General features: G+C 46.5%; 1 protein-coding gene across 1 annotated transcript in view; it reads left to right on the top strand.

Annotated features, from left to right (window-relative positions):
• LOC118367661 (transmembrane protein 145-like) overlaps window positions 1-13,055 on the top strand; it is a 48,258-nt gene that overhangs the window by 16,156 nt on the left and 19,047 nt on the right. The window contains exons 3-5 of the mRNA XM_052494733.1: window positions 43-120; window positions 7,131-7,217; window positions 12,036-12,137. Of these exons, the coding sequence (XP_052350693.1) occupies window positions 43-120; window positions 7,131-7,217; window positions 12,036-12,137 (267 nt within the window). The remainder of the gene's footprint in view (window positions 1-42; window positions 121-7,130; window positions 7,218-12,035; window positions 12,138-13,055) is intronic.

Below are 13,055 nucleotides of genomic sequence, written 5' to 3'. Positions count from 1 at the left end.
CCCTTTTCCCATTCCTTCCCTCCTCCATTCTCTCCTCTCTAGTCGCGATGCTGTCAGAATATATTGCTCTACTTTGATGACAGCTCTCAGTGGCCAGCTGTGTACAAGAAGCCGGACAAGGTGAGAAACCACTACTCTGTGTCACACTTGGCATGTGTGTGTGTGTATATGTGTGTTTTACCTGACCATGCTCCCTCTGTGATCTGGGCGACATTGTGTGTGCAGGCATTTCTGTTTCTTTATATGGAGTTAGTTCCATAGAAATAGAATGAATAGAACGGGCTTGGACGCTCTAACCGTGGCAATTTGACTGGTAAACTCATGGGTACACTCACAATCACTGTAACGATTCTCGTCCTCGTCTGATGAGGAATATGAAGGATCGGACCAAAATGCAGCGTGGTACGTGTCTATGTTAACTTTATTAATCTGAACACAAAATAACAAAGGTGAAAAAACGAAACAGGAGACTCTGGCGGCGCCGGACAGGCGGGAGGCTCTTGCGGCGCCGGACAGGCGGGAGGCTCTTGCGGCGCCAGACAAGCGGGATGCTCTGGTGGCGCCGGACAGGCGGGAGGCTCTGGTGGCGCCGGACAGGCGGGATGCTCTGGTGGCGCCGGACAGGCGGGAGGCTCTGGTGGCGCCGGACAGGCGGGAGGCTCTGGTGGCGCCGGACAGGCGGGAGACTCTGGCGGCGCCGGACAGGCGGGAGGCTCTTGCGGCGCCGGACAGGCGGAGGCTCTTGCGGCGCCGGACAGGCGGGATGCTTGCGGCGCCGGACAGGCGGGATGCTCTGGCGGCGCCGGACAGGCGGGAAACTCTGGTGGCGCCGGACAGGCGGGAGGCTCTGGTGGCGCCGGACAGGCGGGAGGCTCTGGTGGCGCCGGACAGGCGGGATGCTCTGGTGGCGCCGGACAGGCGGGAGGCTCTTGCGGGACGCAGGACAGGCGGGATGCTCTGGCGGCGCCGGAGGGCGGGAGACGGCGGCGCCGGACAGGCGGGAGGCTCTTGCGGCGCCGGACAGGCGAGATGCTCTGGAGGCGCCGGACAGGCGGGAGGCTCTGGCGGCGCCGGACAGGCGGGAGGCTCTTGCAGCGCCGGGCAGGCGGGAGACTCTGGTGGCGCCGGACAGGCGGGGAGACTCTGGCGGCACCGGACAGGCGGGAGGCTCTGGCGGCGCCGGACAGGCGGGAGGCTCTGGCGGCGCCGGACAGGCGGGAGACTCTGGCGGCGCCGGACAGGCGGGAGGCTCTGGCGGCGCCGGACAGGCGGGAGGCTCTTGCGGCGCCGGACAGGCGGGATGCTCTGGCGGCGCCGGACAGGCGGGATGCTCTGGTGGCGCCGGACAGGCGGGATGCTCTGGCGGCGCTGGACAGGCGGGAGGCTCTGGCCTGGTGCATGGAGGAGACACCGGATGGACCGGGCTGTGGGGGAGCACTGGAGCTGTGGTGCGCAGCCTTGGCACCACCCCTCCAGGCTGGATGACCACTTTAGCCCGGACCCTCCAGAATGCAGGCACAGGTTAGTACCGGGCTGTGGGTGAGCACTGGAGATCTGGTGCATACCACTCACACCTCTCCCTTAGGCTCAATGCCCACATTCGCCCGGCACGGGCAGAGCGCAGGCATAGGGCGCACTGCACCCTCACAGCACCCCGAAGACACAGCACGCAGAGCCGGTGCAGGATACCCTGGGCCGAAATGGCGTACCGGAGACCAAACACGCTGAGCAGGCATGTTGCCCGCTCGCCCTGGCTGGATGCCCACTCTCGCATGGCACTTGCGGGGGGCTGGCCTATAGCGCACCGGGCTATGAGTACGTACTGGCGACACCGTGCGCTTGACCGCATAACACGGTGCCTGACCAATACTACGCTTCTTCCGGTAAGTTGGCTCAGGTCTATCGCCTGACTCCACCAATCTCCCCGTGTACCCCCACCCAAACATTTTTTGGGGCTGCCTCTCGTGCCTGTTGCCTCCAGGTCTTCTTTGGGACGGCGATATTCCCCAGCCTGTGCCCAGGGTCCCTTGCCGTCCAATATCTCCTCCCACGTCCATTTCTCCAGATCGCGCTGCTCCTCCTTACCACGCTGCTTGGTCCCTTTTTGGAGGGTAGTTCTGTAATGATTCTCGCCCTCGTCTGATGAGGAATATGAAGGATCGGACCAAAATGCAGCGTGGTACGTGTCCATGTTAACTTTATTAATCTGAACACAAAATAAAAGATCCTGAGTCTCCTCATTGCTCCCAGCAAAATTATCCTACATTTAGGCTATTATTTACATGTGTATTTCACACTGTTGAGGTAAAAATCTGAATATAATGTTTGTATGGATGTGAAACCCAATTCCTGTTTATGTCATTGTTACCAATCAACTGCATTACAGTTAAAAATGACTGACTACCACCACTGATTTCTGTATGCTAACCAGCTTACACAAATGGGAGTTAGCATTAGCATTTAGTCTTCTAAACCTGAAAAGGGACAACTTCTTCATGTTATGCAGCGAAAACAGCCAATTTCTTTTTTTTGTAATATCAGTTGAGTTTACTCAACAAATCAAAGCACATTTTGAAGGGTACACATCATGCTTTTACTTCCTGGCATAGCCAGTTGATATTCAGATATTCACATCATATGAAGGAATTCCCCTCGACCACACCCACAAATTGGGGGAAACAAACATTCTTTCTTATTAACCACCATTGTAAAAGAGCCAACTTCATGGTCTACTCTTGTTTGTTATACAGAAATAACAAAACATTGCGAAAAGCTGCTGTGTTGTTCAATGCACATGTAAAATCCCAACCTATGGTTCGCAATGCTCACACTTAGAGATATAGAGCCTTCGAAAAGATTACTGTGGCTTCAGGTGGACCTGGGAGAGCATAGACACACCCATTTGGAAGCCAGGCCCACTCACTGGGGAGCCAGGCCCAGTCAAACAGAATTCGTTTTTCCCCACAAAAGGGCTTTATTACAGACAGAAATACCCTTCAGTTTCATCAGCAGTCTGAGTGGCTGGTCTCAGACGATCCCGCAGGCCATCCCGCAGTTGGATGTGGAGGTCCTGGACTGGCGTGGTTACACATGGTCTGCGGTTGTAAGGCCGGTTGGACGTACTGCCAAATTCTCTAAAACAACATTGGAGGCAGCTTATGGTAGTGAAATTAACAAATTCTCTGGCAAAAGCTCTGGTGGACATTACTGCACTCAGCCTGCCAATTGCACACTCCCTCAACTTGATACATCTCTGGCATTGTGTTGTGGCCTTCTATTGTCCCCAGCACAAGGCGCAGCTGTGTAATTATCATGCAGTTTAGTCAGCTTATTGATATGCCACACATGTCAGATGGATCGATTATCTTGGCAAAGGTGAAAGGCTCACTAACAGGGACGTAAACAAATCTGTGCATAAAATTTGAGAAACAAGCTTTTTGTACGTATGGAACATGTCGGGGATCTTATATTTCAGCTCATGAAACGTGGGACCAACACTTTACATGTTGCGTTTATATTTTTGTTCAATATACACTAGTGTTCAAAAGTTTGGGGTCACTTAAAAATGTCCTTGTTTTTGAAAGAAAAACACTTTTTTGTCCATTAAAATAACATCAAATTGATCAGAAATACAGTGTAGACATTGTTAATGTTGTACATGACTATTGTAGCTGGAAACAGCAGATTTTTAAAAATGTAGTATCTACATAGGCCCATTATCAGTAACCATCACTCCCGTGTTCCAATGGCACGTTGTGTTAGCTAATACAAGTTTACCATTTTAAAAGGCTAATTGATCATTAGAAAACCCTTTTGCAATTATGTTAGCACAGCTGAAAACTGTGCTTCTGATTAAGGAAGCAATAAAACTGGCCTTCTTTAGACTCATTGAGTATCTGGAGCATCTGCATTTGTGGGTTCGATTACAGGCTCAAAATGTCCAGAAACAAATAACTTTCTTCTGAAACTCGTCAGTCTATTCTTGTTCTGAGAAATGAAGGCTATTTCATGCAAGAAATTGCCAAGAAACTGAAGATATCGTACAACACTGTGTACTACTCCCTTCACAGAACAGAACAAACCGGCTCTAACCAGAATAGAAAGAGGAGTGGGAGGCCCCGGTGCACAACTGAGCAAGAGGACAAGTACATTAGTGTCTAGTAAGAGAAACAGATGCCTCACAAGTCCTCAACTGGCAGCTTCATTAAATAGTACCTGCAAAACACCAGTCTCAAGGTCAACAGTGAAAAGGCGATTCTGGGATGCTGGCCTTCTAGGCAAAGTTGCAAAGAAAAAAACATCTCAGACTGGCCAATAAAAATAAAAGATTAAGATGGGCAAAAGAACACAGACACTGGACAGAGGAAGATTGGGGAAAAAAAAGTGTTAAGGACAGACAAATCTAAGATTGAGGTGTTCGGATCACAAAGAAGAACATACGTGAGATGCAGAAAAAATGAAAAGATGCTGGAGGAGTGCTTGACGCCACCTGTCAAGCATGGTGGAGGCAATGTGAAGGTCTGGGGGTGCTTTGGTGGTGGTAAAGTGGGAGAGTTGTACAGGGATCTTGAAGAAGGAAGGCTATCCCTCCATTTTGCCAGGCCATGCCATACCCTGTGGTGCTTAATTGGAGCCAATTTCCTCCTACAACAGGACAATGACCCAAAACACAGCTCCAAACTATGCAAGAACGAATTAGGGAAGAAGCAGTCAGCTGGTATTCTGTCTGTGCTGGCCACTCCATTATAGTCACCGGATCTCAACCCTATTGAGCTGTTGTGGGAGCAGCTTGACCGTATGGTACGTAAGAAGTATCCATCAAGCCAATCCAACTTGTGAGAGGTGCTTCAGAAAGCATGGGATGAAATTTCTTCAGATTACCTCAACAAAATGACAGCTAGAATGCCAAAGGTCTAAAAGGGAAGTAATTGCTGCAAATGGAAGATTCTTTGACTAAAGCAAAGTTTGAAGGACACAATTATTATTTAAATTTAAAATCATTATTTATAACCTTGTCAACGTCTTGACTATATTTCCTATTCACTTTGCAACTATTTTCATGTATGTATTCATGGAAAACAAGGACATTTCTAAGTGACCCCAAACTTTTGAACGGTAGTGCATATATCAAATTTGGCTAAAACATTGCTCTTTCCTTTAAATGGCTCTACTGTTAGGGATGGATCCTTGGCTGCAACGAGATGTTACAATTCCTCTCTTGAAGGCTTCATCATTCACTGACATATGTTGGCAACTGAGGCAAAGTAGTGACTGGCTACAACTGGAGCAAGTAGTGAGAGTGAGACTAACCCTTCCCCCCCAAAAAATCTGTTTAAAACTATTCCTGTACTGCCCGTTCTTGTGGACTGTCGCATCCTGTACCAAACTAGACTCTAGAACATCACTTTGATTCCTGCCGGAATACCGCGCAACCTGCAAGACCCACGGGAGTCCTTTTCTACTTGCGACGTTCTATCTAATACCACCTGGGACTATGGGTGGACTCAAAATGGTTGCCAGTGATTATGCCATCATTGACTTGAATGGAGATTCCCTTTCTATTCATTCTATTTCTATGGTTAGTTCGTCCAGTACCTATTAGTGGTTAGTTCGTCCAGTATCTATTAGTGGTTAGTTCGTCCAGTACCTATTAGTGGTTAGTTCGTCCAGTACCTGTTAGTAGTTAGTTCGTCCAGTACCTGTTAGTGGTTAGTTCGTCCAGTACCTGTTAGTGGTTAGTTCGTCCAGTACCTATTAGTGGTTAGTTCGTCCAGTACCTATTTAGTGGTTAGTTCGTCCAGTACCTATTTAGTGGTTAGTTCGTCCAGTACCTATTAGTGGTTAGTTAGTTTAGTGGTTAGTTACCTATTAGTGGTTAGTTCGTCCAGTACCTATTGGTTAGTGGTTAGTTTAGTTCGGTCAGTACCTATTAGTACCTACCTATTAGTGGTTAGTTCGTCAGTACCTATTAGTGGTTAGTTCGTCCAGTACCTATTTAGTTCGTCCAGTGGTTAGTTCGTCCAGTACCTATTAGTGGTTAGTTCGTCCAGTACCTATTAGTGGTTAGTTCGTCCAGTACCTATTAGTGGTTAGTTCGTCCAGTACCTATTAGTGGTTAGTTCGTCCAGTACCTATTAGTGGTTAGTTCGTCCAGTACCTATTAGTGGTTAGTTCGTCCAGTACCTATTAGTGGTTAGTTCGTCCAGTACCTATTAGTGGTTAGTTCGTCCAGTACCTATTAGTGGTTAGTTCGTCCAGTACCTGTTAGTGGTTAGTTCGTCCAGTACCTGTTAGTGGTTAGTTCGTCCAGTACCTATTAGTGGTTAGTTCGTCCAGTACCTGTTAGTGGTTAGTTCGTCCAGTACCTATTAGTGGTTAGTTCGTCCAGTACCTAGTGGTTAGTTAGGTCCAGTACCTATTAGTGGTTAGTTCGTCCAGTACCTGTTAGTGGTTAGTTCGTCCAGTACCTGTTAGTGGTTAGTTCGTCCAGTACCTATTAGTGGTTAGTTCGTCCAGTACCTGTTAGTGGTTAGTTAGTCCAGTACCTATTAGTGGTTAGTTCGAGTACCTGTTAGTGGTTAGTTCACAGTACCTTTTTATTGGTTAGTTCCGTACCTATTCTTTAGTTCGTCAGTACCTATTAGTGGTTAGTTCGCGGTACCTGAGTGGTTAGTTATCAACCTCCAGTACCTATTGGTGGTTAGTTCATGGACAACCTCTACAGTACCTATTAGTGGTTAGTTAGTATTCATACCTATTAGTGGTTAGTTCCACATTTTGTTGTGGTTAGTTAGTCCTACCTGTTAGTGGTTATTCACAGTACCTGTTAGTGGTTAGTTCGTCCAGTACCTATTAGTGGTTAGTTCACACATCCAGTACCTATTAGTGGTTAGTGAAATATCAGAAATATCAGTACCTATTAGTGGTTAGTTCAGGTGCAGTACCTATTAGTGGTTAGTTCGCTACAGTACCTGTTAGTGGTTAGTCCACCTGTCCAGTACCTATTAGTGGTTAGTTATATAAGGTCCAGTACCTGTTAGTGGTTAGTTCATGTCCAGTACCTGTGTGCATAATGTGATGTGTGTATGACAAGTTTCTTTATTATTCTTGACCGTATTTCTTGACCGCAGGACTGCTACCAGAAGGAGGCGGTGTTGAGACCAGAGAATAACCAGGTTATCAACCTGACCACGCGCTACACCTGGTCTGGCTGTGTGGTAAGAACATGGACAACCTCTACAGCTCTCTGTCTCATACAGTGCCTTCAGAAAGTATTCATACCCATTGACGTATTCCACATTTTGTTGTGTTACAGCCTGGATTCAAAATGAAATAGATTAAATATAAAAATACACACATACCACATAATGGCAAAGTGAAACCATGTTTTAGAGATGTTTTGTTAATTTATTGAAAATGAAATATCAGAAATATCAATACCCTTTGCTATGACACTCCAAGCTTAGTTCAGGTGCATTCAATTTCCTTTGGTCGTACGTGAGATGTCGCTACAACTTGATTGGAGTCCACCTGTGGCCAATAAAAACACACCGGTGTATATATAAGGTCCCACAGTTGATAGTGCATGTCAGAGCAGAAACCAGACCATGAAGTCCAGGGAACTCTTCGTAGAGCTCTGAGGGAGAATTGTGATGAGGTATATATCTGGGGAAGGTTGTAAAACAATTTATAGTGTTGAAAGGTTCCAAGAGCACAGTGGTCTCCAATCATTGGGAAATGGGAAAAATATGGATCTACCCAGACTCTGCCTAGAGCAGGCTGTCCAACCAAACTGAGCAACTCGGCAAAAAGGATCTTGGTCAGGGAGGTGACCAAGAATCCATTGACCACTCTGACAGAACTACAGAGTTCCTTGGCTGAGATGGGAGAACCTGCCAGAAGGACAACTGTCTCTACAGCACAGATATTTCAACTCTTTCCCTACGAGGTCCGGAGCCTGCTGCTTTACTGTTCTACCTGATCATTATTTTAACCCAAATCAGTCCATGATTAAAGGTCAACAAGGAGAAAATGCAGTGGAATTGGCTTTGAGGTCCAGAGTTGAGTTTGAAGGCTCTATAGCACTTCACCAATCTGGGTTTATGGGAGAATGGCCAGACGGAAGCTACTCCTGAGAAAAAGGCACATGACAACACGCCTTTAGTTTACAAAAAGGCACATGAATGACTGAGATCTTAAGGCAAAAGATCAATTTAACTCTTGGCCTGAATGCAAAGTGCTATGTCTGGAGAAAACCAGGCACAGCTCCTCACCCGTCTAACACCATCGCTACTGTGAAGCATGGTGGTGTCAGACTCATGCCATGGGGATGCCTTTCAGTGGCAGGGACTGGGAGACTGGTAAGAATAGAGGGAACAACGAATGCAGCTAAATACAAGCGCATTCTTGGTGAGAACCTGCTTCAGAGTGCAAACGACCTTCAAAATGGGGCGAAGATTTACGTTCCAACAGGACAATGACCCCAAACATACAGCCAAAGTAACTCTGGAATGGCTTCAGAACAAGAATATGAAAGTCCTTGAGTGGCCCAGCCAAGACTTGAGTCCCTGTGGAAAGACTTGAACTTGATGTGGAAAGAATTGAAGATTGCTGTTCCCCGCCACTCCCCATCTAACTAAACAGAGCTTTAGAAAATCTGCAAGGAAGAATTGGAGTAAATCACCAAATCCATATGTGCAAAGCTGAAACAGACATACCCAAGACGACTCAAAGCTGAAACAGACATACCCAAGACGACTCAAAGCTGAAACAGACATACCCAAGACGAGTCAAAGCTGAAACAGACATACCCAAGACGACTCAAAGCTGAAACAGACATACCCAAGATGACTCAAAGCTGAAACAGACATACCCAAGACGAATCAAAGCTGAAACAGACATACCCAAGACGACTCAAAGCTGAAACAGACATACCCAAGACGACTCAAAGCTGAAACAGACATACCCAAGACGACTCAAAGCTGAAACAGACATACCCAAGACGACTCAAAGCTGAAACAGACATACCCAAGACGACTCAAAGCTGAAACAGACATACCCAAGACGACTCAAAGCTGAAACAGACATACCCAAGACGAGTCAAAGCTGAAACAGACATACCCAAGACGACTCAAAGCTGAAACAGACATACCCAAGACGACTCAAAGCTGAAACAGACATACCCAAGACGACTCAAAGCTGAAACAGACATACCCAAGACGACTCAAAGCTGAAACAGACATACCCAAGACGACTCAAAGCTGAAACAGACATACCCAAGACGACTCAGAGCTGAAACAGACATACCCAAGACGACTCAAAGCTGAAACAGACATACCCAAGACGACTCAAAGATGAAACAGACATACCCAAGACGACTCAGAGCTGAACCAGACATGCTGAAACAGACATACCCAAGACGACTCAAAGCTGAAACAGACATACCCAAGACGACTCAAAGCTGAAACAGACATACCCAAGATGACTCAAAGCTGAAACAGACATACCCAAGACGACTCAAAGCTGAAACAGACATACCCAAGACGACTCAAAGCTGAAACAGACATACCCAAGACGACTCAAAGCTGAAACAGACATACCCAAGACGACTCAAAGCTGAAACAGACATACCCAAGACGACTCAAAGCTGAAACAGACATACCCAAGACGACTCAAAGCTGAAACAGACATACCCAAGACGACTCAAAGCTGAAACAGACATACCCAAGACGACTCAAAGCTGAAACAGACATACCCAAGACGACTCAAAGCTGAAACAGACATACCCAAGACGACTCAAAGCTGAAACAGACATACCCAAGACGACTCAAAGCTGAAACAGACATACCCAAGACGACTCAAAGCTGAAACAGACATACCCAAGAGACGACTCAAAGCTGAAACAGACATACCCAAGACGACTCAAAGCTGAAACAGACATACCCAAGACGACTCAAAGCTGAAACAGACATACCCAAGACGACTCAAAGCTGAAACAGACATACCCAAGACGACTCAAAGCTGAAACAGACATACCCAAGACGACTCAAAGCTGAAACAGACATACCCAAGACGACTCAAAGCTGAAACAGACATACCCAAGACGACTCAAAGCTGAAACAGACATACCCAAGACGACTCAAAGCTGAAACAGACATACCCAAGACAGACATCAAAGCTGAAACAGACATACCCAAGACGACTCAAAGCTGAAACAGACATACCCAAGACGACTCAAAGCTGAAACAGACATACCCAAGACGACTCAAAGCTGAAACAGACATACCCAAGAAACAGACTCAAAGCTGAAACAGACATACCCAAGACGACTCAAAGCTGAAACAGACATACCCAAGCATACCCAAGACGACTCAAAGCTGACTCAAAGCTGAAACAGACATACCCAAGACGACTCAAAGCTGAAACAGACATACCCAAGACGACTCAAAGCTGAAACAGACATACCCAAGACGACTCAAAGCTGAAACAGACATACCCAAGACGACTCAAAGCTGAAACAGACATACCCAAGACGACTCAAAGCTGAAACAGACATACCCAAGACGACTCAAAGCTGAAACAGACATACCCAAGACGACTCAAAGCTGAAACAGACATACCCAAGACGACTCAAAGCTGAAACAGACATACCCAAGACGACTCAAAGCTGAAACAGACATACCCAAGACGACTCAAAGCTGAAACAGACATACCCAAGACGACTCAAAGCTGAAACAGACATACCCAAGACGACTCAAAGCTGAAACAGACATACCCAAGACGACTCAAAGCTGAAACAGACATACCCAAGACGACTCAAAGCTGAAACAGACATACCCAAGACGACTCAAAGCTGAAACAGACATACCCAAGACGACTCAAAGCTGAAACAGACATACCCAAGACGACTCAAAGCTGAAACAGACATACCCAAGACGAATCAAAGCTGAAACCGACATACCCAAGACGACTCAAAGCTGAAAAAGACATACCCAAGATGACTCAAAGCTGAAACAGACATACCCAAGACGACTCAAAGCTGAAACAGACATACCCAAGACGACTCAAAGCTGAAACAGACATACCCAAGACGACTCAAAGCTGAAACAGACATACCCAAGATGACTCAAAGCTGAAACAGACATACCCAAGACGACTCAAAGCTGAAACAGACATACCCAAGACGACTCAAAGCTGAAACAGACATACCCAAGACGACTCAAAGCTGAAACAGACATACCCAAGACGACTCAAAGCTGAAACAGACATACCCAAGACGACTCAAAGCTGAAACAGACATACCCAAGACGACTCAAAGCTGAAACAGACATACCCAAGACGACTCAAAGCTGAAACAGACATACCCAAGACGACTCAAAGCTGAAACAGACATACCCAAGACGACTCAAAGCTGAAACAGACATACCCAAGACGACTCAAAGCTGAAACAGACATACCCAAGACGACTCAAAGCTGAAACAGACATACCCAATATGACTCAAGGCGGTAATCGCCGCGAAAGGTGCTTCTACAAAGTATTGACTCGGGTGTGAAAATTTATGTAATTGAGATATTTCTGTATTTAATTGTCAATAAACTTGCAAAAATGTCTAAACATCTTTTCACTTTGTCAGTATGGGATATTGTGTAGATGGGTGAGGGAAAAAAATATTTAAACCATTTTTAATTCAGGCTGTAACACAACAAAATGTGGAATAAGTCAAGAGGTATGAATACTTTCTGAAGGCACTGTATATGTGGGCTTGTCTTGTATGTTCTCCTATGGGACTGTGGTTGTTTTTAGTTCTAACTAAAAGAGCTCTTTTGAGGTGTGAGGAGTGTGTGTATGTGAGACAGAGGGGTCTGTGTGTAACTCCCTCTTTGGAAATGTGTTAGGATGTGTTGATTCAATGTGTTTTTGAAATATGAACTCTCTCTCTCTGTTTCTGTCTCTTAGGTGGAAGGAGAGGGAGATGAGGAGGTGCTGAGTTGTGTTTTTGAAATATGAACTCTCTCTCTCTGTTTCTGTCTCTAAGGTGGAAGGAGAGGGAGATGAGGAGGTGCTGAGTTGTGTGGGAGGTCGTAGTTTCCGCTCGGTGAGGGAGAGATGGTGGTACATCGCTCTCAGCAAGTGTGGGGTGAGCACTGACTTCTCACTGATGGCTAGCGCACACAGACATTGTTACTCTGATGACACACACCGCACCCCCTCCCCACACACACATAACATATACACTCACAGATTGACATACAAAACATTAAGAACTCCTGCTCTTTCCATGACAGAGTGACCAGGTGAATCCAGGGTAATCCCTTATTGATGTCACTTGTTAAATCCATTTCAATCAGTGTAGATGAAGAGGATGAGACGGGTTAAAGGATTTTTAAGCCTTGACACAATTGAGACATGGATTGTGCGCCATTCAGAAGGTGAATGGGCAAAACAAAAAATGATTGTGCTGGGCTTTTCATGCTCAACAGTTTCCTGTGTGTATCAAGAATGGTTCACCACCCAAAGGACATCCAGCCAACTTGACACAAGTGTGGGAAGCATTGGAGTCAGCATGGGCCAGCATCCCTGTGGAAAGCTTTCAACACCTTGTATAGTCCATGCCCTGATGAATTGGGGGGGGGGGACTGCAACTCAATATTAGGAAGGTGTTTGGTATGCTCAGTGTAGATCTTCTCTGAATGTGTGGTTTTGTGTGTGCTTATGGATGCACAAGTGTGTGTGTGTGTGTGTGTGTGTGTGTGTGTGTGTGTGTGTGTGTGTGTGTGTGTGTGTGTGTGTGTGTGTGTGTGTGTGTGCGCGCCTGTGTGTGTGTGCGCCTGTGTGTGTGTGCGCCTGTGTGTTGTGGCAGGGCCAGTGTATCCTAACACTGACTGGCAGTATTGTGGTGTTAGTAGAGAGTGAGTGTTTGTGAAGAGGGACAGACAGGATTGAAGTGGATGTTTCCTGGAGAGTGTGTTGTGTTGTCACGGCAGCAAGTGGAGGACTGTTGACGGACATGATGCCTAATGGTGTAGGACTGAAGTTAAAGCTCTGTCTCCGGCCC

Source organism: Oncorhynchus keta, chromosome 34 (genome assembly GCF_023373465.1).
Source record: "Oncorhynchus keta strain PuntledgeMale-10-30-2019 chromosome 34, Oket_V2, whole genome shotgun sequence".
In the NCBI taxonomy this organism is placed as follows: domain Eukaryota; kingdom Metazoa; phylum Chordata; class Actinopteri; order Salmoniformes; family Salmonidae; genus Oncorhynchus; species Oncorhynchus keta.
This window is presented reverse-complemented; position numbering and strand designations above follow the sequence as displayed.